The sequence below is a fragment of the Chiloscyllium plagiosum genome, chromosome 32 (genome assembly GCF_004010195.1).
Source record: "Chiloscyllium plagiosum isolate BGI_BamShark_2017 chromosome 32, ASM401019v2, whole genome shotgun sequence".
NCBI classification, from domain to species: Eukaryota; Metazoa; Chordata; class Chondrichthyes; order Orectolobiformes; family Hemiscylliidae; genus Chiloscyllium; species Chiloscyllium plagiosum.
The window spans coordinates 19,832,398-19,855,556 of NC_057741.1; the positions used below are offsets into that span (position 1 = coordinate 19,832,398).

General features: G+C 41.2%; 1 protein-coding gene and 1 long non-coding RNA gene across 7 annotated transcripts in view; one reads left to right on the plus strand and one right to left on the minus strand.

Moving 5' to 3' along the window:
- Positions 1–18,434, minus strand: part of LOC122539384 — a 49,846-nt gene extending 31,412 nt beyond the window's left edge. The window contains exons 1-2 of the long non-coding RNA XR_006309062.1: positions 18,004–18,434; positions 8,400–8,593 (exon numbers count right to left, since the gene is read on the minus strand). This is a non-coding gene — a long non-coding RNA (uncharacterized LOC122539384). The remainder of the gene's footprint in view (positions 1–8,399; positions 8,594–18,003) is intronic.
- gab1 (GRB2-associated binding protein 1) overlaps positions 17,601–23,159 on the plus strand; it is a 224,125-nt gene continuing 218,566 nt past the window's right edge. For 5 of the 6 annotated variants that reach the window (XM_043674157.1, XM_043674160.1, XM_043674158.1 and 2 more), the window contains exon 1: positions 18,933–19,667. In XM_043674157.1, coding sequence (XP_043530092.1) covers positions 19,596–19,667 — 72 coding nt within the window. In that variant the 5' untranslated portion in view covers positions 18,933–19,595. Of the gene's footprint in view, positions 18,063–18,932; positions 19,668–20,004; positions 20,059–23,159 lie in introns of those variants that run through there. The other variant, XM_043674156.1, reaches the window with a different exon arrangement.

Consider the following 23,159-nt stretch of genomic DNA (forward strand, 5'->3'; position numbering starts at 1 on the left):
TCTGCAAATTTACTGACCCATCCTTCGACTCCCTCATCTAAGTCATTAATAAAAATTACAAACAGCGGAGGACCCAGAACTGATCCCTGCGGAACTCTACTTGTAACTGGGCTCCAGGCTGAATATTTACCATCTACCACCACTCTCTGCCTTTGACCGGTTAGCCAGTTTTCTATCCAATTGGCCAAATTTCCCTCTATCCCATGCCTCCTGACTTTCCGCATAGGCCTACCATGGGGAACCTTATCAAATGCCTTACTAAAATCCATGTACACTACATCCACTGCTCTACCCTCATCCACATGCTTGGTCACCTCATCGAAGAATTCAATATGACTTGTAAGGCAAGACCTACCCTTCACAAATCTGTGCTGGCTGTCCCTAATCAAGCAGTGTCTTTCCAGATACTCATAAGTCCTATCCCTCAGTACCCTTTCCATTACTTTGCCTACCACAGAAGTAAGACTAACAGGCCTGTAATTCCCGGGGTTATCCCTATTCCCTTTTTTGAACAGGGGCACAACATTCGCTACTCTCCAGTCCCCTGGTACCACTCCCGTTGCCAGTGAAGACGAGAAGATCATTGCCAACGGTACTGCACTTTCCTCTCTTGCTTCCCACATAATCCTAGGATATATCCCGTCAGGCCCGGGGGACTTGTCTATCCTCAAGTTGTTCAAAATGTCCAGCACATCTTCCTTCCTAACAGGTATCTCTTCTAGCTTACCAGTCTATTTCACACTCTCCTCTTCTACAATACGGTCCCTCTCGTTCGTAAATACTGAAGAGAAGTACTTGTTCAAGACCTCTCCTATCTCTTCCGACTCAATACACAGTCTCCCACTACTGTCCTTGATCGGACCTATCCTCGTTCTCGTCATTCTCAGGTTTCTCACATACGCATAAAATGCCTTGGGGTTATCCTTGATCCTATCTGCCAACGATTTTTCATGCCCTCTCTTAGCTCTCCTTATCCCTTTCTTCAGGTCCCTTCTGGCTATCCTGTATCCTTCCACTGCTCTGTCTGAATCCTGTTTCCTCAACCTTATGTAAGCCTCCTTCTTCCTCTTTACCAGACATTCAAGCTCTCTCGTCAACCAAGGCTCCCTCACATGACCATTTCTTTCCTGCCTGATAGGTACATACATATCATGGCCACGTCGTATCTGCTCTTTGAAAAAGTTCCACCTTTCCACCACATCCTTCCCTGATAGCCCGATGCTCCCCACGTATGCTCCTCAAATCCTGCCTTACAGCATCGTAATTTCCCTTCCCCCAATTATAAAATCTACCTTGTTGTGCGCACCTATCTCTCTCCATAACCAAGGTGAAAGTCACAGAATTGTGGTCACCATCACCAAAATGTTCACCCACTAACAAGCCCACCACTTGTCCCAGTTCATTATCGAGTACCAAATCCAATATGGCCTCCCCTCTGGTTGGACAATCTACATACTGCGTTAGAAAAGCTTCCTGGACACACTGCACAAACATTGAATATTTCAATGATGGTTTATACAATTGCCAAATTGGCTTACTTATAACTTGTAATAACCCAAAACTCACTGATTTTCACACTGAACCCATTACCAAAGCTTCCCTGACTTATACTAGGTGCAAACAGGTTCTGGGCTGAATTTTTAAGCCCAGGCTGGGGTGAACACAAAGGTGGATGGGTGTGGAATATTACCTTCTAGCAGCACACCAGTTCTATGGTTCCTTCTGCCGTCCAGCAGATCCCAGGACAATGTGTGCACAAGGGGCCAAACATTGGAACTTATCCCTATGAGTAGAGGCCAAAAACAAATTCTCAGGGAAATAAATCTTGAAAACTCTTAAAAATTCACTACCTACATATGTAAGGGCACACAAGGAGAATCAAAAGGCTTCAAATGCTAGACAAGCAGCCAAGGGAGCTGATGATAATTCGCTTCCTCTGGAAGATGATAAGAAATAAGAGCTGAATTAGACTATTTGGCCCATCAAGCCTTCTCCAGCATTTGATTCTGGCTGATGTTTTTCAGCCCCTTTGTCCTGCCTTCTCCCCGTAACATTTGATTTGCTTAACAACAAAAATCGATCTCTGTATTAAATACACTCAATGACTTGACCTTCACAGCCCTCTGTGGCAATGAGTTTCACAGATTGACCACTCTCTGGCTGAAGAAATTCCTCCTCCTCTCAGTTTGAAAGGGATGTCCCTTCATTCTAAGACTGTACCCTTGGGTCCTAGTCTCTCCTACTGGGGCAAAATATCTTCCCCATGTCCATTCTATCCAGGCCTATAAGTTTCAATCAGGCCCCCCCACCCCCCACTCCATCTTGCAAAACTCCATCAAATACAGATGCAGAGTCCTCAACCACACCTTATAATGACAAGCCCTTCATCCCCAGGACCATTCTTGTAAACTTCCACTGGAACCCCATCAGTTATTCTCTGCTGGTTTTTGAAGGCTTCCCAATAATCTTTACAACATTATATGCTTTTTCTTTTGCTTTTGTGCTGTCTCTGACTTCCCTTGTTAGCCATTGTTGTCTCATTGTCCCATAGTATGTTTCTTCTTCCTTAGAATGAATTTCTGCTGTGCCTCCCAAATTGCCCTGAGAAACCCCTGCCCTTGCTGCTCTACCATCTTCCCTGCTAGGACCCCTTGCAATTAACTCCACCCAGCTCCTCCCTCATGTCTTTGTAATTACCTTTATGGTGAAACCATTACATCTGATTCAAGCTTCTCCCTCTCAAACTGCAGGGTGAATGCCGACATATTATGGTGACTGCTCTTTAGGGGTTCCTAAACCTCCAGCTCCTTAATTAACTCTGCCCTATTAACATCAACAAATCCAGAATTGTAACTGGGCTCTACCACAAGCTGCTCCAAAAAAAGCATTTCACAGACATTCCACAAATTTCTTTTCTTGAGATTCGCTATCAACCTGACTTTCCTAATCCAGCTGCATATTGACGACCCCATGAATATTGAAATAGTGCCTTTCTCACATGCCTTTTCTATCTCCTGATTTATTTTCTGCCCCGCATCCTGACTACAACAAGAAAGCCTGTACACAACTCCCTTCAGGGTCTTTGTGGTTCCTCAATGCTACCCACACAGATTCTACGCCTTTTGACTTTATATCACTTTGTGTTATAAATTTATTTTAATTTATTACTAACAAGGAAACCTCTCCCCTTCTGCCCATCTGCCTGTTCTTTCAATAGGATGTGAACCCTTGGATATTTATTTCCCAGCCCTGATCTCCTTGCAGCCAGGTGTCTATGGTATCCCCAACATCATACCTGACAATTTCAATCTGTGCTACCATCTCATTTACCTTGTTTTATATACTGCATGTATTTAAGTACAACACCATCAGTCCTGTGTTAACTGCCACTTTTTTCATCGGTGTACTTGTCTAAATTTAAAATTCTTGCTCCCTGTGTGAATGAGAATGAGAGCTTTATGGAGGATGAGCAAATTGACCATAGCACTGTGGTACAGGGAGCCATCTGTTTTGTCTAAAGTTAGATTCCTGACCCTTTCCATACGCTCTGTCCTTTGATTTGTTCTGGAAACTTTAATAACATCTGCTGAGTCCATTCCTCCAGCCTTTATCTTTTAGCATAATTTTCCATGCAAGTGAACTCTCGCCCACCACTATCTAGTTTAAAGCCCTAACCATAATCTTAGTTACATGATTCACCAGTAGTCTGATCCCAGCATGATTCGAGTGGAGTCCGTTCCATCAGAACAGCTCCCTCCTTCCCCTGTACTGGCGCCAATATCCCATGAATTCAAACCTGTTTCTTCCACACCAATCTTTGAGCCACATGTTTACCTTTTAATCTTGTTGACCCTATACCAATTTGCTAATCACAAATGCAGTAATCCAGAGATTAGTGTGTGTTTTGCTTCTTACTTTTATCCCCTAGCTGCTCATATTCCTTCAGCATATTTCCTCTTCCTACCTATATCATTGGTACCGATGTGGACCACAACAACTGAATCTTTCCTCTTCCACTCCAAATTCCTCTGCAGCCCAGATGAAATGTATTGAACCTGGGCACCTTGCAGGCAACACAGTTTTTGGGACTCTCAATCCTGGCCACAGAGAATGGAATATGCTCTTCTGACTATACTATTTCCTATTACAACTACATTTCTCTTTTCTCCCCTCCCTTGAATGGCTCCCTGTACCACAGTGCTATGGACAGTTTGCTCATCCTGCATACAGCTCTCACTTTCATCCTCACAGGTAGCAAGAATTTTAAATTTAAACAGGCTTAAGTTCCAGCATTACTTCCTGGATCCCTCTACTTGCATCATTCATAGTCACACCTCCTGTCCCTGATGACTTCGCAGCAGTTAATCTAAGGGGTGTGACTGCCTCCTGAAACAGCATCCAGGTAACTCTCCCCCTCCAAGTGAGTCTCAGTATGTGAAATGTAGACTCCAGCTTATCAACTCTTAGCTAAGTTCCTCAAGCAACCAACATGTGCTACATATGTGGTGTCTCTGAAACACCACAGGATCCACCAGCTCCATGTCATGTAGTTACAACACATCACCTGTTTCTTCATCTCTATCTTAATTACTTAGGTCTTAATCTGATTTTTAAAAATGTCATACAAACATAGTCACAGAGATGTACAGCATGGAAAAGACTCTTCGGTCCAACCGGTTCACGCTGACCAGATATCCCAACCCAATCTAATCCCACCTGCCAGCACCTGGCCCATATTCCTCCAAACCCTTCCTATTCATATACCCATCCAAATGCCTTTTAAATGTTGCAATTGTACCACCATTTCCTCTGTTAGCTCATTCCATACACGTACCACCCTCTGTGTGAAAAAGTTGCCTCTTAGGTCTCTTTTATATCTTTCCCCTCTCACCCTAAACCTCTAGTTCTGGACTCCCTGACCCCAGGGAAAAGACTTTGGTCTATTTTTCCTATCCATGCCCCTCATAATTTTGTAAACCTCTATAAGGTCACCCCTCAAACTCTGACGCTCCAGGGAAAACAGACCCAGCCTGTTCAGCCTCTCCCTGTAGATCAAATCCTCCAACCTTGGCAACATCCTTGTAAATCTTTCCTGAACCCTTTCAAGTTTCACAACATCTTTCCGATAGGAAGGAGACCAGAATTGCACGCAATATTCCTACAAAGGCCTAACCAATGTCCTATACAGCCGCAACGTGGCCTCCCAACTCCAGTACTCAATACTCTGACCAATAAAAGAAAGCATACCAAACGCCTTCTTCACTATCCTACCTACCTGCGACTCCACTTTCAAGGAGCTATGAACCTGCACTCCAAGGTCTCTTTGTTCAGCAACACTCCCTAGGACCTTACCATTAAGTGTATGAGTCCTGCTAAGATTTGTTTTCCCAAATTGCAGCACCTAGTATTTATCTGAATTAAACTCCCTCTGCCGCTTCTCAGCCCATTGGCCCATCTGGTCAAGACCCTGTTGTAATCTGAGGTAACCTTCTTCACTATCCACTCCACCTCCAATTTTGGTGTCATCTGCAAACTTACTAACTGTACCTCTTATGCTCACATCCAAATCATTTATGTAAATGACAAAAACTGGTCTTTTAGTTTGTAGCATGTAAATATTTCCCCTTTTTTTCTTCAATGTGAAAGTAACCTAAAACAAATAGCTAAATTAGTAGCTATCACCAACCGATGAACTTATGTTTTACTTGTGATGTCACTCTTTTCTGCTGTGTCCCTGATCCTGGGCTTCAATTTATCCTGTTTAAAAAAACATCTTGAAAAATATGAGCCAAAAAAAGCAAGCAAAAACTTACTCTTCCCCTCTGCTGAACTACCATGCTGTCTCCAAATTGCATACTTAATCAGGTTGGGGCTCACTCTGGATGTGATCTCTCCTTCCCAACTATGCCAACCTTATCAATCATATTATTCAAAAGCCTTTACCCCAAGAGCAACCTTTTTTCACATACCCCTACAAATCTGAGAAGATGAAGGGATCCCATCCAGTCAGTCTAGAAAAGAGAGTACTAAGAATAGGAGTCATGCTTGAAAGTGAGCATGCTTCCATTACAACAAGAAAGGACACATTGACATTGATTGCTGGAAGTTATGGGATAAGCCTATAGGATTTATTAGGGTACAACATGTCAGTGAAGCAAAAGCACTTAGATCAACAGCTCGACAGACAAAGCTATGTCTTTATCTGCAACAATAAATCCATGTAAAATAAATTGTTTTTTTTTGGGAGGGGGGAAGGTGGTGAGAGATGAAAAAGATCCGATTGTTATGAAGAATTCTTGTCCAAAAGAAAAGTCACACCCTACTCCAAGTGAGGCAAGGAAACCCATATTTGTACATAGGGATACATGGGCCACTCAAGCATTTTATTTGGAGAGAATATGAATTGAATACCAAGGTTTTAATAAACAATATTGACATAGAGTAATGCCCATATCATTGTTTTGAATACAATCTAATGTTTGGACTGGTAACAGGGTTTTCTTTTTTGTATTGGGCTCTGGCTACCAACCACCTGTGGTTGAGGCAGGTCAATGCTAACAATTCTTTTCTATGCTTTTAAATAAATAAACTAGTTAAACCACCTGAGCAGTTTTGACCTATAGTCGCTAAAGTTTGAAAAAGTGAGAGGAAATCTAAATGAAGTATATAAGAATTAAAGGGGATTGACAAAGTAGATGTAGAGCAGTTGTCTTTCTTTGAGGGACAATCTAGAATGAGGGGGCATAATTTCAGGAAAAGGGTTGGCAGATTTAAAACAAAAGATCATGAGGAATTATTTGCTCTCAATGGCTTGTGTATTTGAGGAATTGACTACTCCAGACTCCAGTTGATGCTGAGGCATTGAAAGAATTTAAGGAGGAAATACATTTTTAATAAGTAATAGGTTGAAGGGTTCCGGACAGCAGGCAGGAAATTGGTGTTGAGGTGAAAATAAGATCAGCCATAATTACATTGAATGCAGATCGGGCTCTATGGGTTGAGTTACCTACTCCTGCTCCTAGTTCTTCTGTTGGTGGTACACTGAAACAAGGCGAAACAAACTTACAAAATGAAAACAAAATTAAATTAAAACTTAAATTAAGTTGTCATTTCTGAAGGTGATGGTGCACTGTGAGAGGGGCAGTGGGGGTAGGGGGGTGGTCCACACAATCATGACATGTCTGTATTGTGATAATGGAGTCCATATGCTACCACTCCACGGACATCCCTCATTGATGTAACCATGGAAGAGGGACAGACAGTTGGGGATGATGACACCTCCACTGTCCGCTGCATGGACCTGTTGATGGCCACCTTGGCCACACACAATAACAGGTTCAAAAGGAGGTTCTTCAATCTGCCTTCCCCTCTTTGCACAGAACGCCCATAGATCTGGATTATAGGGCTGAAGTACAATAAAATACAGAAAAGCAACCCCTTTAAATTGGCACGACCACAGCTCAGAACCCCAAATTACTTCAACACTTCTAAATTGTGATTCTAACATTTTTTTAAAGAGGGCTGATACAACCAAAATTTGCTGAGGATGTAAATGAATTAGCTATCTGAAGACAGAGACAGAGGCAGAGAGACACGCATGGAATGTCACTCGCCGCTGTGGCATCACTCACATCCAATTTCCTAGTTCTTAACACATGCCCTTCCTGGGACAACTTGCCACTCAATGGATTCCACTAAACAACTGGCATCCCTTGTGTCTGCACCATTTGTGAAACTCCACAGGGCACCCGAGTGAACACAGGGCATTCCAACTTGACCATGTTGATGAGTCACTAAACATCCACATCCCTTTCCTAATAGCACATCCTGTTAACCCCATAGGATTCACAATCCCCCAAGTCCCCTCCCAACCCATCTACATTCACCTACATCAACTGCCTTTCCCACCCAGACCCTGGCATATGTTGTGATCTACGTTTCTTTGAATTTTGTTTTCCTCTGCACTGACCTCCTAGGTCCTTGGATGGCAGCAAATTGCAAAACTGGAAGTCAATGCTGGGAATGATGTCAGCACACAGCTAAGTGTGACACACATAATGTGGTCATTTACTGCCCATGTCACTGTTGCATGAGTATTGCTGCATGCAGCATTCCACCCCAGATCCCCAGTGGAAAGAGGGAGGAATTCCATATAAAGAATCCTTAGATGGACCAAGCCATTTCTAATTATTTTTAATCAAATGTTTGGACACTTTATGACAACTCCAGGGCAGGTGGAATTTGAACCAAAACTTCTCGCTTCGACGTAGGGACATTGTCAACTCAACACGAGATGCTCCATGCTGGTTACTATTCTTTTGAATAAATTGATTAATTAAACAATTGTTAGTCAGCATCTTGGCACACAATAACGGCTTTCATGAAATGCAAGCACTTACCACTGGAATCTTTGCAAATTCAGTTTGTTCACCCATAGTCAAAATTTCATAAGTGTTTCAGGAGAACCGCTTTATCAGTTTTCTCACTTCTAACACTGGACTTTACCAAAGGGTTTTCTCAGACAGTTAGCGGATGAGCTGGGTCACTGGTCTTCTTCAGTAGATCCAAACAATATCCAAAACAAGCCATCAATCTAGGTATGTGATTTCAAGTAAACAAGTTTAAGCAATTAGCTTAAGCCATGGCTTCCAAAACTTAAAAAAAAGTCCCAAGCTCTTTGTAATGACTCTTTGTAATTAGCAGTCCAAGTGAACCACTGTCCAAAATTCTTAAAATATAAATCCTCAAAAAATGTTATGAATGAAACATCTCCACCCTTAGAGAAATGGAATACTGTTTTAAAATATATGTTTCATTGCAAAATGTAACCGAGCAAAAATATTTTTAAAATTAAGGCAAATCCACACACAGTCATTCACTCTTTACAGTTAAATAATAGTTATGTCTAGCCATCTAGTTATCGGATAATTTTAAAAAAACTTAGATAAAGAATCAGCAATACATTTGTTTTCCTGCAATGTGGACAGTTTTTAAAATGTTGAGGCTGTAATATAGTCTGGCGTTCCGTTCCTTTAATTTTTTCCACAAAGGCATAATTCAGAAATCCCTCTGCTTCAGTTCCTTAGAGCTGATTAGGTTACTTTATTTAACTCGAGATAAACTTGTTGAGCCTCAATCAAAAAAGACTTATTGATGATTTCCTTCTGATTATCCAAATCCCCAAAGAAAGTTTCAGAAAAACAAATTTCTGTTTGTCGTGCCAATTTGGTCTCCAATGATGGAACCGGTTTAGTTATACCTCAGGACCCTTCACATGGAGGAAAATTTCCTAGAAGTTTTTTTCCTGCAACTGCTGTCTTCTTTACCTCAACTGGTCTTTTCATGACCATTGGAGAAGCTACTACGTCCCACCATGCTGATTACTTCAAAACACAGCATTCAATGCTCCTCTGGTGGTAAAGTTATGCCTTTTCACAGCAAATGGCTTTGAATGGCTCTGAAGTCCCAAAGTGTAACAACAGGCTTACCTGCCTCATTTCAAGGTCAAGGAGTTTTTTTTTTCTTTTGACAAGAATTCCCTGTTGTTCTCAAGTATCATATTTACCATTGTAGTAAAAACAAGGACTGCAGATGCTGGAAACCAGATTCTAGATTACAGTGGTGGTGGTAAAGCACAGCAGTTCATAGGTGAATGGGGGTGGGGATGAAGGTGATAGGTCAGAGAGGAGGGTGGAGTGGATAGATGGAAAGGAAGATAGGCAGGTAGGACAAGTCATGGGGACAGTGCTGAGCAGGCACTCTGCCTCTATTCCTGATGAAGGGCTTTTGCCCAAAATGTCAATTTTCCTGCTCCTCGGATGCTGCCTGAGCTGCTGTGCTTTACCAGCACCACTCTAATCTAAAATCATATTCATCATCCCCATATTCATACCAGTGTTTGCAATTAGCCTCACAGCTATAACTTGGGGACAGATTTTCCACTGGCCAGACATTGTTATGCCAATATTAATGGGAGTTCAGCATTGGGACCCTGTGGAATCGTAGCACACTCTGAAAACATTGCATGGGAAATAGAATTTTCTACTGGGAATTATGCAAGGCTAGGATCCCTCCAAAGAGTCTCCATTTAAGTTGGACACTTTGGATGGTTCTGATGGAATTAATTAAAATGGCTTCTCAGGTGAAGTGGGATTATTAAATAAATAGTTTGTCTCCTGTGTAACAATTAAACTGGTTACATTCATACCTCACCCATCCCAAACTACACTAGCCCAGACCACATATACTACCTCAGAACACTACCCTTCATGCAGCCCCTCAATGGGACTGAACCAATAAATTCGAGATCCAACCAACCATTCCCCTGCAGTTGGATTGGACTTGACCCTCCAACAGCCTATTCCCCAACAAACAACCCCATCCTCTGTAAGAAATGACCCACAACCAACTCGTCCCCGATGGTCCTGACCCATGACCAAACCCTCCCCTGATGGTGCTGACCTGCAACCAGGCCCTTCCTCTGCTGGATCTGACCCGTAAACATCTCCACTCCCTGATGAACCTTCTCAACCCTTCCAGTTTCTGGACCCAGTTCCCTGTACCCTGTATTCCTCCTCTCTCACTGAACATGACACAACCCCCAACCCATTCATCCTGTCAGAACTGACCTGAGCACTGACATCCCTCCTCCCTAGAAACGTGACCTGACTCACTCCCCCCACTACACTTAACCTGACCCTGGACCACCCTCTTCTCGTGTCAGACCCAATTCAACTCAAATCGGTTGTTGCCAGACCCAACCATCCAATCCCATCCCTCAGACAGACCCGAATCAACCCCCTGCCTCAGGACTTGGTGACCCAGGACCCACCCTCCCTATCCCTGCAGGACCTGATAAACCCTGCCCACCCTGACACACCCTGAACATTGCTCCACTCACCTGTCCCCTTGCCACCTTGCAACTTAACCCAGGCATGTGATTCCATTAAAACAAATCCGAGCAATTAGCTTAAGTGATGTGATTTTCAAGAAGCATCTTCAAAGAATAACCAGTTTAAAAAATGTGACAGGTATCTCTTCAGCATTTCAAATAAACCACAGTCCACTATGTCAAAATATGAATCCTCAAAAAAAGAAACATCTTCAAAACACAAATAACCCAGTCAAAAGCTTCAGTCTACTACTCACAGTCACAAGGGGTTTTAGTATGGTACCATTAGACCATCAAGTCTATGATTAGGGCACACTGCCATGAATATTTCCACTAGTGGGACAAAGGGCTGTTATTTCTCTTTTGTTTTGCCACCAAGGATTTATCTTTAAGTTCACAGGTTTTGGTTCCTGTGTTAAAAGGTGTAAGTATCAGTTTTAGAGTATGGATTTCAAAATAGTGGCATATGCATATTGGTTGTTTTTGTAAAGATTTATTTCAAATACAAAAAAAATTAGGTCAATCAGTCTTTCCAGAACAGTCACATAATCCAACCCTTAGAGTGTTAACAGAATACAATGTATATACTGAGTTGGTTTATGACAGTTAAACACTGAAGGACATTAGCTTGATTTCAATTCAGAATAGTCAAGGATTAATTTCATTAAGAAAACTCAAAGATTAAGAATTGACCAGATCTAACAGTTGAAGTTCTAAATTGGAGGAAGGCCAATTTTGACGGTATTAGGCAAGAACTTTCAAAAGCTGATTGGGGGCAGATGTTCGCAGTAAAGGACGGCTGGAAAATGGGAAGCCTTCAGAAATGAGATAACGAGAGTCCAGAGAAAGTATATTCCTGTTAGGGTGAAAGGAAAGGCTGGTAGGTGTAGGGAATGCTGGATGACAAAAGAAATAGAGGGTTTGGTTAAGAAAAAGAAGGAAGCATATGTCAGGTATAGACAGGAGAGATCAGGTGACTCCTTAGAAGAGTATAAAGGAAGTAGGGGTATACTTAAGAGGGAAATCAGGAGGGCAAAAAGGGGACATGAGATAGCTTTGGCAACTGAGTTAAGGAGAAGGGTTTTTACAAACACATTTAGGACAAAAGGGTAACTAGGGAGAGAATAGGACCTCTCAAAGATCTGCAAGACAGCCTTTGTGTGGAGCCACAGGAGATGGGGCAGATACTAAACGAGTATTTTGCATCAGTGTTTACTGTGGAGAAGGACATGGAAAATAGAGAATGTGAGGAAATAGAAAGAGACATCTTGAAAAATGTCCATATTACAGAGGAGGAAGTGCTGGGTGTCTTGAAACGCATAAAAGTGGATAAAACCCCAGGACCTGATCAGGTGTACCCTAGAACACTGTGGGAAGCTAGGAAGTGATTGTTGGGCCCCTTGCAGAGATATTTGTATCATCAATAGTCACAGGTGAGATGCCAGAAGACTGGAGGTTGGCTAATGTGGTACCATTATTTAAGAAAGTTGGTATGGACAAGCCAGGGAATTATAGACCATTGACCCTGATGTCGGTGGTGGGCAAGTTGTTAGAGGGAGTCCTGAAGGACAGGAGTTACATGTATTTGGAAAGGCAAGGACTGATTAGGGATAGTCAACATGGCTTTGTGCATAGGAAATCATGTCTCATGAACTTGGTTGAGTTTTGAAAAAGTAACGAAGAGAATTGTTGAGGGCAAAGCAGTGGACGTGATCCAAATGGACTTCAGTAAAGCGTTTGACAAAGTTCCCCATGGGAGACTGGTTGGCTCAGTTTGATCTCATGGAATACAGGGAGAACATTTGGATACAGAACTGACTCAAAAGGTAGAAGACAGAGAGTGGTGGTGGAGGGCTGTTTTTCAGACTGGAGGCTTGTGACCAGTGGACTGCCACAAAGATCAGTGCTAGGTCCACTACTTTTCATCATTTATCTATGTTTCCCTGTTGTACATCTCTGTGACTCTATTAAAGGTCTATTGGGTAGTTCAGAGACCTGACTGGGGTGAGAAGCAAGTATAGCTTCTCTACTGGAAAGGGGTTTTCAATTGAGGGAAGAAGTTACCTCATCAGAAATGTTTAATTTGAGAGTGTCTGGTTAGAAATCTATATGTTATTAAAAACTGAAAAACTTTAAGCTTTCAATTATTTTGAATATTTATTTAAGAGGACTGCACAATTCATAGGACAAGAACTGGGAATATCAGTTAAGTAGAATTTAAAGAAGAGCAAAGTACTATGGATGCTGGAGATCTGAAATAAACAACAGAAAATGCTGGAAAAACTCAGCAAGTCTGATAGCCAACTCTGGCCTTCGTCACCTCCATATCCCTCCGACCCAATTCCACTTTGTCATCTTTTCATTACGCCTGTTCTGAAAAAGCCATTTTGGATTGAAACATTAACTTTCATTCTCCCTCCACAAATGCTGCCAGATCTACAGTTTCTCCAGCATCTCTTATTTTTATTTAAGTAGAAGTTAAAGATTATATAAAGAGGGGTAATTTTTCCTAATTTGGGTCTCATAAGCAGGTTCAAGAGGTTGATTGACCTACTCCTGTTCCTATTTCTTTTGGTCTTAATAGCTTGGTTAACGTTGTGACTAGTTCTGAGCAGAAATCTTTAATTTCATTGATGAAATGATGTCATAGACTTTGCAGTATCCAGTACATTGTTAGTAATCTTAGGTGTACACTGAAATGAATCAAAAACGCAAAGTGCTGGAGAAGAGAAATTCAGCAGGTCTGACAGCAAGTGTGCAGAGAGCTCTGGTTTTCTCTCCACAGATGCTGCCAGACCTGCTGAGTTTCCCCAACACTTTGTTTTTGTTTCAGATTTCTAGCATTCGCAATTCTTTGTTTTGTTTCACTGAGCTGGATCATCTGCTTGGCGTTTCTAGCTGATGGTGGTTGTAAATACTTCTGCCTTGTACTTGCACTGATGTGCTGGACTCCCCTATAATTAAAGGTGGGATATTTGTAAAGCTTCCTCCTCCTTCTGACAGCTGTTTGATACTCCACCACCATTCAGGGCTCTATGTGGCAGGACTGCAGACCTTAGATCTAACCCTCTCCTTGTGTGTTCATCTATGTATGCTATTTCTGCTCTTAGACATGTGAGTAGTCTTGTTTTGTTACTTCACCAGACTAACACCTAAATTCAGCCCTAAATGGGAGATCTCTGACTTTTCAACAGTGACTTCCTAGATGTAAAGTCTCCCAAAAGAAACACCCTCTCAACAGCTACACTGTCAAACTTCATCAGGATCTTTCAGAGTCAGAGTCATACAGCATGGAAACAGACCCTTTGGTCCAAATTGTCCATGCTAACCAAGTTTCCCAAACTAAACTACTCCCACTTGCCTGCATTTGGCCCATATCCTTATATACCTCTCCAATTCATGTATCTGTCCAAGTGTCTTGTTGTAATTGCACCTGCACCTAATACTTCCTCTGGTAGTTCATTCCACATACAAACCACCCTCTGTGTGAAAGTTGTCCCGCACATCCCTTTTAAATCCTTCTCTTCACACCTTAAAAATATGCCCTCTTGTTTTGAACTCCTTTTCCCAAGGGAAAAGACCTTTGCTATTCATCTTATCTATCACGATTTTATAACCCTCTACAAGGTCACCTCAACCTCCCATGCTCCAGTGAAAAAAAGTCCCAGCCTATCCAGCCTCTCCTCGTAAAACTCAGACTCTCCGGTCCTGGCAATATCCTTGTAAATTTCTGAATCTGCTCAAATTTAATAATATCCTTCCTATAACAGGGTGACCAGAATTGTACACAGTACTCCAAATATGACCTCATCAATGTCTGCACAACCTCAACATGATGTCTCAACTCTTATACTCAATGGTCTGAGCAATGACGACAAGCTTGCTAAATGCCTTCTTAACCAGCGTATCCAACTGTGATGCAACTTTCAATGTCATCTTTTACTCTTTTAAACTCTGGAGATACAGGCATAGCTTGTCCGATCTTTCCTCTTAAGACACTGCACTCTTTCCAGGTAATAGTTTAATAAATCTCTCAAGTGGCCCCAATGCACTTATGTCCTTCCTTAAATAAGGTGACCAATACTGAATACAGTAATCCAGATGCCTTGTATAAATAAAGCATAACCTCCCTACTTTTGTATTCAATTCTACTTGTGATAAATTATAAAATTCTTAGCTTTCCAAATAACTTGGTGTACCTCCATTCTAAGCTTTTATGATTCATGCCACTCTGGCTACACTCTTTCCCTCTGCATGGTAGAGCTCTACAATTTTTCCTAATTAAATAACATGCTTCTTTTTATCTTCCCAATAAAATGGACTATTTCACATTTTCCCACATTACACTCCATTTGCTACATTTTTGCCAATATATTTAACATATTTTTGTACAATCCTTCTGTCTCTTCACAACTTACTTCCCTACCTATCTTTGAGTCATCAGCAAACCTGTCAATTTACCTTCAATTACTTCAACAAAGTAACTTACCTGAATTCTAAACAGTTGAGATCTATATACTGAACCCTTAGACACACCACTCGTTATATCTTGAAGAAAGTGAGGAATGCAGATACTGGAAATCAGAGTCAATAATGTGGTGCTGGAAAAGCACAGCTGGTCAGGCAGCATCCAAGGAGCAGGAGAATTAACATTTCGGGAATAAGCCCTTCATCAGGAATGAGGCTTGTGGGCTGGGGGCAGAGAGATAAATGGGAGGGGGGGCGGCTTAGGGAAAGGTAGCTGAGAATGTGATAGGTCAGAGAGGAGGTGGAGCAGATAGATGGGAAAGACAATGGACAGGTCAAACAGGACAGTGCCGAGTTAGAGACTTGGGACTGGGATAAGGTGGGGGGGGGGGGAAATGAGAATACTGGTGAAATCCACATTAATGCCTTGTATTTGCAGGCTCCCAAGTCTGAAGTTGAGGCATGCTTCCTCCAGGCGTCAGGCGTTTAGGGTTTCATGATTGAGGAGACTAGGATAAGTGGGGGGGAAGGAATCCTCCATCACCAACTCCTAACCACCCAATGCCTGGAGAAAGAATGCCTCAACGTCTGCCTTGGAACCCTGGAACCACATGGGATTAATGTGGATTTCACCAATTTCCTCATTTTCCCCTTCCCCCCACTTTATCCCAGTCCTGAAGCCTCCAAATCGACACCACCCTCTTGTCTTTCCCATCTATCTGCTCCATCCCCCCCAACCTATCACCTTCTCCCCCACTTTCATTTACCTAATGCATTCTCAGCTGCCTTCCCCTCAGCCCACCCCTGCCTCCCATTTGACTTACAGCCCCCTGGCCCACAAGCCACATTCCTGATGAAGGGTTTATGCCTGAAATGTCGATTCTCCTGCTCCTCGGATGTTGTGCCAGCATCACACTCTCGACACTCATTATATCTTGCCAACCTGACAAGGACTCATTTATGTGCCTACTCTCTGCTTCTTGTTAGCCAAGCAATATTCTATCCATGTCAATATGCTACCCTCTGGACCTTGTTCTTTTACTTTGAGAAAACCTTCAATATGACATCTTAATAAATGCTTTTTGGAAACCTAAATACAGTATATCCATTTGTTCTCTGTTATCCACAGCACATCTTCAAAGAACTTCAATACATTGGTCAAACATAATTTCCCTGTTGCAAAACCATGCTACTTTGCCAGATTACATTGAATGTATTCAAGTACCTTACTCTGATTTTTTCAAGAATACTTTCAACATTTTCCTATGACAAATGTTAACTCCCTTCTTTCTATTGCCCCTTTTCAGTAAATGAGTTATATTCACTATCTTTCAAACTAATGCAAATATCCCTGAATAAAGGGTGTTTTGGAAAATTAGAACCATGTCACTTGTGACATCTTTCAAAGACTCAAGATGAAGTTTATCCGATCCCAAGCACTTGTTAATCCACAGCTCCAACTTTTACTCTGCACCACTTGTCTGCTGATTGAGATTTGCCTGAGTTCTCCAGCCATTCAACTCCTGATTTATCATTGCTTTTGAATTTACATATATCCTCTGTAATGAAGATGAATGTAAATTACCTATTCAGCTTTGTTGCCCTCTCCTGGAATCTCTCTTAATAGTCCGCCTTTTGATTTTTCCCACCAAAGTGCATGACCTCACAGGTTCCTATATTAAATGTTTTCTGCCAATTTTTTGTCAATTTATTTAACCTTTCTATATCCCTTTGTAGATTCCTAAGTTCTCAATGCACATGTCCTCCCGCCTATTTTTGTAAGTAATCTAAATCTAATCAATTTTTGTATCATCAGCAAATTTACATACATTATACTCACTTCTCTCTTCCAAATCATAAAGGTGCATGGTAAATACTTGAGGCTGTTGTGGCACTCCACTTGTTTTGTATTTCCAACCTGGAAAAGACTCACTAACTCTGACTCTCTAGCTTCTGAGTTTAAGTGCAAAGGAACCCTAATTATTGACACATGGTATTAGTTTGTTTTAAACCTTTAAAAAATTTTCCAGATCTGACATTCCTCACCTTCATAAACACAATATTGAGAAAGGTAAACAGAAGGAATTCCAAACTAGTGCACCACATTCAATGTGTTCATTCCAATTATTTATTTGTACAACAATATAAAAATAATTTATTTATAATTGGCATGGTACTAAGCAACATATTCTTCCATCTATGTTAAGATTAGTACAACACTTTACCCAACTTGTAAAAGTATTTGCCAGTAATATAAGTATAAAACCTTGCAACATTCTCGAAAATATTTAGTCATTATAACTTTTGATGTAAAAACTTCTTATATTGATTTTGGCCGTAACCAGGAGTTGGACTCATATCAGTCCAAGTAGCCATTAACCAAAAGAGGCTTCAGCATTCTTTGAAGTCTACCTTACATGTCAATTCAGCTCCTTTGCATTGTCTGACTCAGCAGATCTTTCCAAGCAGTTCCACGATTAAGTCATCAGTGCACCCCAGCTGAACAAAACATCTCATATCACAATCTATTGCAACATTACTGTAAATGAGCGAGTTCAAACAATTTTAGGTGCAGAAATCGATCATGCACTCGGGAGAGGTTGTTTGGAAACGCACTCCTTTTGGGGCATGCGGTGCGCACTCACACTAACTAGGATGTAATGACTCCGTCTGGAAAAAGTCGAGCAGAATTGTTTTCATCCTGGTAGGTCATCTCGTTCATGATTCTTTCCCGGTATGATCAGTGGTACTTAAATATATACTTTTTTAAAAATAAAAACCAAATTAACTTTTTTTCTTGAAGTGTGGGAAAAGAAATGTTGAACCAGTCCCTTGTTTGCTTGGGGTGGGGGTTGCAAGTCGGTGTTTTTAATTTTCAAAGTGAACAGGGTTGGGGGCGTCAGTTGTTTGGTGTACGCAGTAGCTAGGAAGGCCTTCCATCTCTGTGATAAGTTTGCGTTCTCCTAACTCCCACTCCACGCAAACTCAGAAGGAGTTTCACCTTCAAGTGAGCTCCAGGAATCTGGAACATTTTTTTCGCCTGCATTCCACAGATTCCTCTCCCAGCCGGCGTAATAATTTTTCTCTTGACACAATTCCATAATAGAAGTGGCTGGCATAGCAACCCTGCACTTCTGCCAAAACATTCTTTTTTTAAAACAAAACGTTAAAAGTGTCTTTTACAAAAACGCGGAAAAAACTAATTTATAAATTTAAGATATTAAACGAGGAATACTGAATCTCATCGATTCTGGCACTTTCAGAAGTCAGATTCTGGCGAGATCACTGTTTGTATTTATTACACTGTCGGTCCATCAATGAGTTTTCCCCATCTGTGCCCGATTCCTCCCCACAGCCACGGGGTGGAGGGCTGTGAAACGGGATGACTCCCATTACCAGACGCTGGGTTTTACACCACTGCTGGGAAATGTAGTTCTATTATCGAAAACTGAGGACGGACTCTGCTGGTAGCTGGGCGGAGAGGGAGTGGATGTCTCTTGGCGTTGAGGGGGAAGGCCAGTTTTCATCTCTCAGGGTCCCCTGTCTCTAACACTGCTCAACACGTATCGGTTACCGAAGCAGACCCAAATCTGCGGTACAACAGCTTGCATTAGAGATACGTGACCGTGAGCTTCCCTGTGTACTGCAAGAGGCGGTTTCCATCCTGCAAGACTAACCTTTCCAGTCCATCGGGATAGGGAAAGCATGGAGCGAAATCACTGGGGATAAAGTATGTGGCATTTGCTTGAAGGGAGAGAGAGCGAGAGGAACTGGGGGTTTTAAACTACAAATCCCAGAATTCCTCCACCTCTCCCCCGACACACAAACACACACATATACATAAACTCACACTGGAGCACGTCAGCTCACGTCGGGAACGTCACGGAATAGTTGGATCGGTTGCAATCGGTGAGTTTTTGTTGGTGAAGTTTGTGGACCCGAGGGCAGCGGAGCTGTCAATCAGCGGCGCGAGTGTCCGGCTGGGACGACAGTGGACAGGGCGGGAGAGTCAGTGTCCTCCCTCCCACCTCACACACAACAACCCTGTCTGTCCAACTATTAATCATCCCGAGTACGGCTGCTCCTTCCACCCCCCCCAGTGTGTTTGAACAGTGGAATCGTGATAGAAAGAAGTACCTGGGCTGTGCTGGGAAAGTTAGTTCAGACTTTACTGGGCTGGATCTGAGAGAGGCGATCCTGGTTTGTCTTCGCAGCCCTTTTATCGTGAGCAAGAAAGATGAGCGGCGGCGATATCGTCTACAACGGCTGGCTGAGGAAGTCTCCACCGGAGAAAAAGTTGAGACGTTACGTAAGTTTTTTTTTCCTTTTTTAAAACAATCGAAAACATTTTTGCATGTATTGCAGAATAAAATGCGGTGGTAGTGCTGTAAAAGTTTAATGTTTACCTGTACAAGATTAACTTATCCTTCAAAATAGTAGTCGATTATTCCTTTCGGCATAACATAATACTCGCACTCAAGAATACATTAGTTACAAAGTAACTACTGGCAATTGTCCCTTACACTTTAATCTTGCTAATATGTAAATTAGGATTATTTGGAATTGGTGTGCGTGACATTTTTATTGAAAAGTCAAGTTGAGTTGTGGCCAATATAGGTATGGTCCATTTAGTAGTTTTATTTCAGATTTTCAACGTTTGCAGATCATCTTTGAAAAAGCAATGGAGTCCTTTGTTTGCGGTGAGTATGTTCTGGTGTTTACTTTTTTTTGACGGAATTGCAGTCACACATGGCTGAACGCAAGAGAAATCTCCTGTATGTTGAACAGTGAGAGTTTTGAAGGGACAGTGGCTGAATCGCACACTGTCAGAAAGCAAGTTTCCAGGACGGGGCACACCCATTAACTTGGCTGCTGCTTTGAGTACATTTGAGGTAGAATTAGAATAGTATTCTAATGCAGGTGCAATGCCAAGCGACTGGGAAGGATGAACTATTTGTTAGTAATGCGTGGAAATCTCTTGCGAAGTCACGGGTCTCTCACTCCAGAATTTTCTTTAGTGCTGCATATCATTGAATTGAGGCATTTTGTCTGGCGGCTGAAAGGAAGTTAGACTGTTTTCAATCCTAAAAGGTGGCAATAAATGGGGCTTTTCCCCAGACGTATTTCTCGGTGATCTGTGAAAGTGTTTAGGACCAGCCGAAAGTGAAGAGATCCCTGCATTCAAAATTGTCTTCAGGTCATTTCAGTCGAAATCTCTATCCTTGGCAAAGGTTTATGTCATCGCATAAAATTAAGAAAAAACTTTCCCAGCAATGAACTGTTCCTTAGAATTAGGCCACCCAAAGCTCACATGACGAGTTGCAATGGTTTTACTACTAGGTAACTTACAACACTTAACTATGTGAAGCTTTTCATACTTTAGCCAATAGATTTAAAGAACTAGTGGGCTAATTATTTACTGCAGCTTGAGAAAATAATTGTTAGTGGTAGGAACTTTGAACCTTTTTTGTTTTGTAGTACCTACTTGAAATAATAAATGGTTGTGACTTCGCACATTTGAAGCCATTCTTTTTTTTTGAGATATACCTTCTTAAAGATTTGTTTGTGGAGATATATGAATTTTCTTCAAGGATTTTACTTGTCTCATCTGGTTTCCTCCCACAATCCAAAGATGTGCAGGTCAGGTGAATTGACCAAGCTAAATTGCCCAGAGTGTTCAGGGATGTGTATTTTAGGTGCATTATGTAGGGTAATAGAGTAGGGGAATGGATCTGGGTGGGATACTCTTTAGAGGGTTGGTGAGGACTTGCTGGACCAAATGGCCTGTTTCCACACTGTAGAGGTTCTATTCTATAAACTTCCTCTGATGTGATTTAAATCAGTTTTATCATACTGAGTCCAAATCTTTGGGTGAAATTTTACTAAGTCTGTACTAGATTCTCTTAACTGCTTCTGGTTAAGTAGGAGAAAATTTCAGATTGATGAAAGCAGTAAATCTTTTGCTATTGTAATTGAATGGTTTTGTGTTTTTTTTTTGAAACTGCGATTGAAGTGTTCAGAAATGAATATTGCTTTCTGCTATTTAGTTGTACAGGAAAGAAGAGGATTTCTGACACTTGCCAATTCTATTACAACATCAGTCAGTGACTCTATTTGCATATAGAACAAGCCTCTATCAACCTTTTTCATTAATAAAAGTGTGGAGTGAATAAATCTGTGGTGCGTGCAATTGCAACTTTATCAAGCATCAGTCCTGTGTTCCCATAATTGTTATTAATGTAAGAAATTATTAAGAATAGGACTTTGGTATAAATAGCAATTGTTTGTTTGCAGCAATATTTTTGAGCCTGGAGGAAGTACAAATACAAGATTATAGCTGTGTTGATTTAAGTTAACTAATTAAATTATTCAATTCCTATTTGTAGTAATGCCAGAGAAAGAAAACATTTGAGAAGTTTATATTTGGCTCCCCAGCTAAGACAAGAACGGATTCAATGTATGCTGTATTGTTAACATCTTCAGACTGTAATAAAGTAATTCACCGCCAATTATTTCATTTTTGAAGTACAGACACAATTACTTTATAGGCAAATATGGTAGTCAGACTATGCACAATAAGGACCCAAGCACTAATGAAATAAATAGACACAATCACATTTGTATTGACTCATGGATAAATGTTGGCAAGGACCTCAGGAGTATACACTTGCTCTTTAAATAATATATCACAGGATTTTCTCTATTTACCATTGATAGATGAATGGCACCTCGGTTTGAAGACTCCTCCAAAAGATAATGTATTGGCATGTCATGTTCTCTTTGTCCCATTCTGGTGTGTCATTACTGATTATATACAGATGTGTTTGAAGTGAAACTTGACCCTCAACCCTTGACTTGGCAATGAGACTGCTATGATTAGAGTGATGCTGGAAATACACGGCAGGTCAGGCAGCATCTGAGGAACAGAAAAATTGACTTTAAAATATATTATCAGACAAAACTTGTTACTGAACTACACAACTGGCCCATAGCTTGGTCAGACATAGACATTAAGAAGCATCTTTAAAGGAAGCAGATAGAATGAAGGAGTGAATTCCAAAACCTTGGACCAAATATTTGAAGGCTTTGCTTCCACTGTTGAGTCAAAGAAAATAAAGAATGGGGAAGATCCAACGCAGGAGGAACACAGATTTCTTATAGTCATGTGGAGATCACAGAAAATGCTTCCTCTTTTTCTTTCCTATCATGTGTGGAATTGATTTTATGTGTACCAATATCACAATGATTTGTGCCACAAGTAGAAACAAACTAACTTATTTTTTAAAATGTTACCATCAGTATGGAAGAAGAAACAATGCCATTCCTAATCATTGACACAATAATGTACAAGTCCACAAATTTTAACAGATTTACTGAATTAAAACTGAAGTTACCTATGTGCCATTAGAATGTAGATTGTAAATACTGTACCATAACCGCTACACTCTCATGAGAGATACATAAGTTTAAATATCGTGCAAAATCTAAATACATTGAATTAGTAGCAATGGCTGAAGGTAAGACTGGAATCTTCTGTTTGTTGTCAATAGAGCTGAGACAGTTTGCCTTTTGAACTGTTAGAAAATGTCTAAAAGGCAACCCTTCCTACATTCGTTTTTTTTTTAAAAAACAGCAATGAATAATGAGGAGAATAGCACACCATTTCTTCACATCAACAGTTGTAATCAGTGAGGGATGATTTGTCTCTGGTACGGAGCAAGTTCTGTTTTTGAGAAGTGGCAGTGTGAAGAATATTTTTGTGGGAAAGTGGGGGAGATAGCATTTTGGTGAACTAAGAATT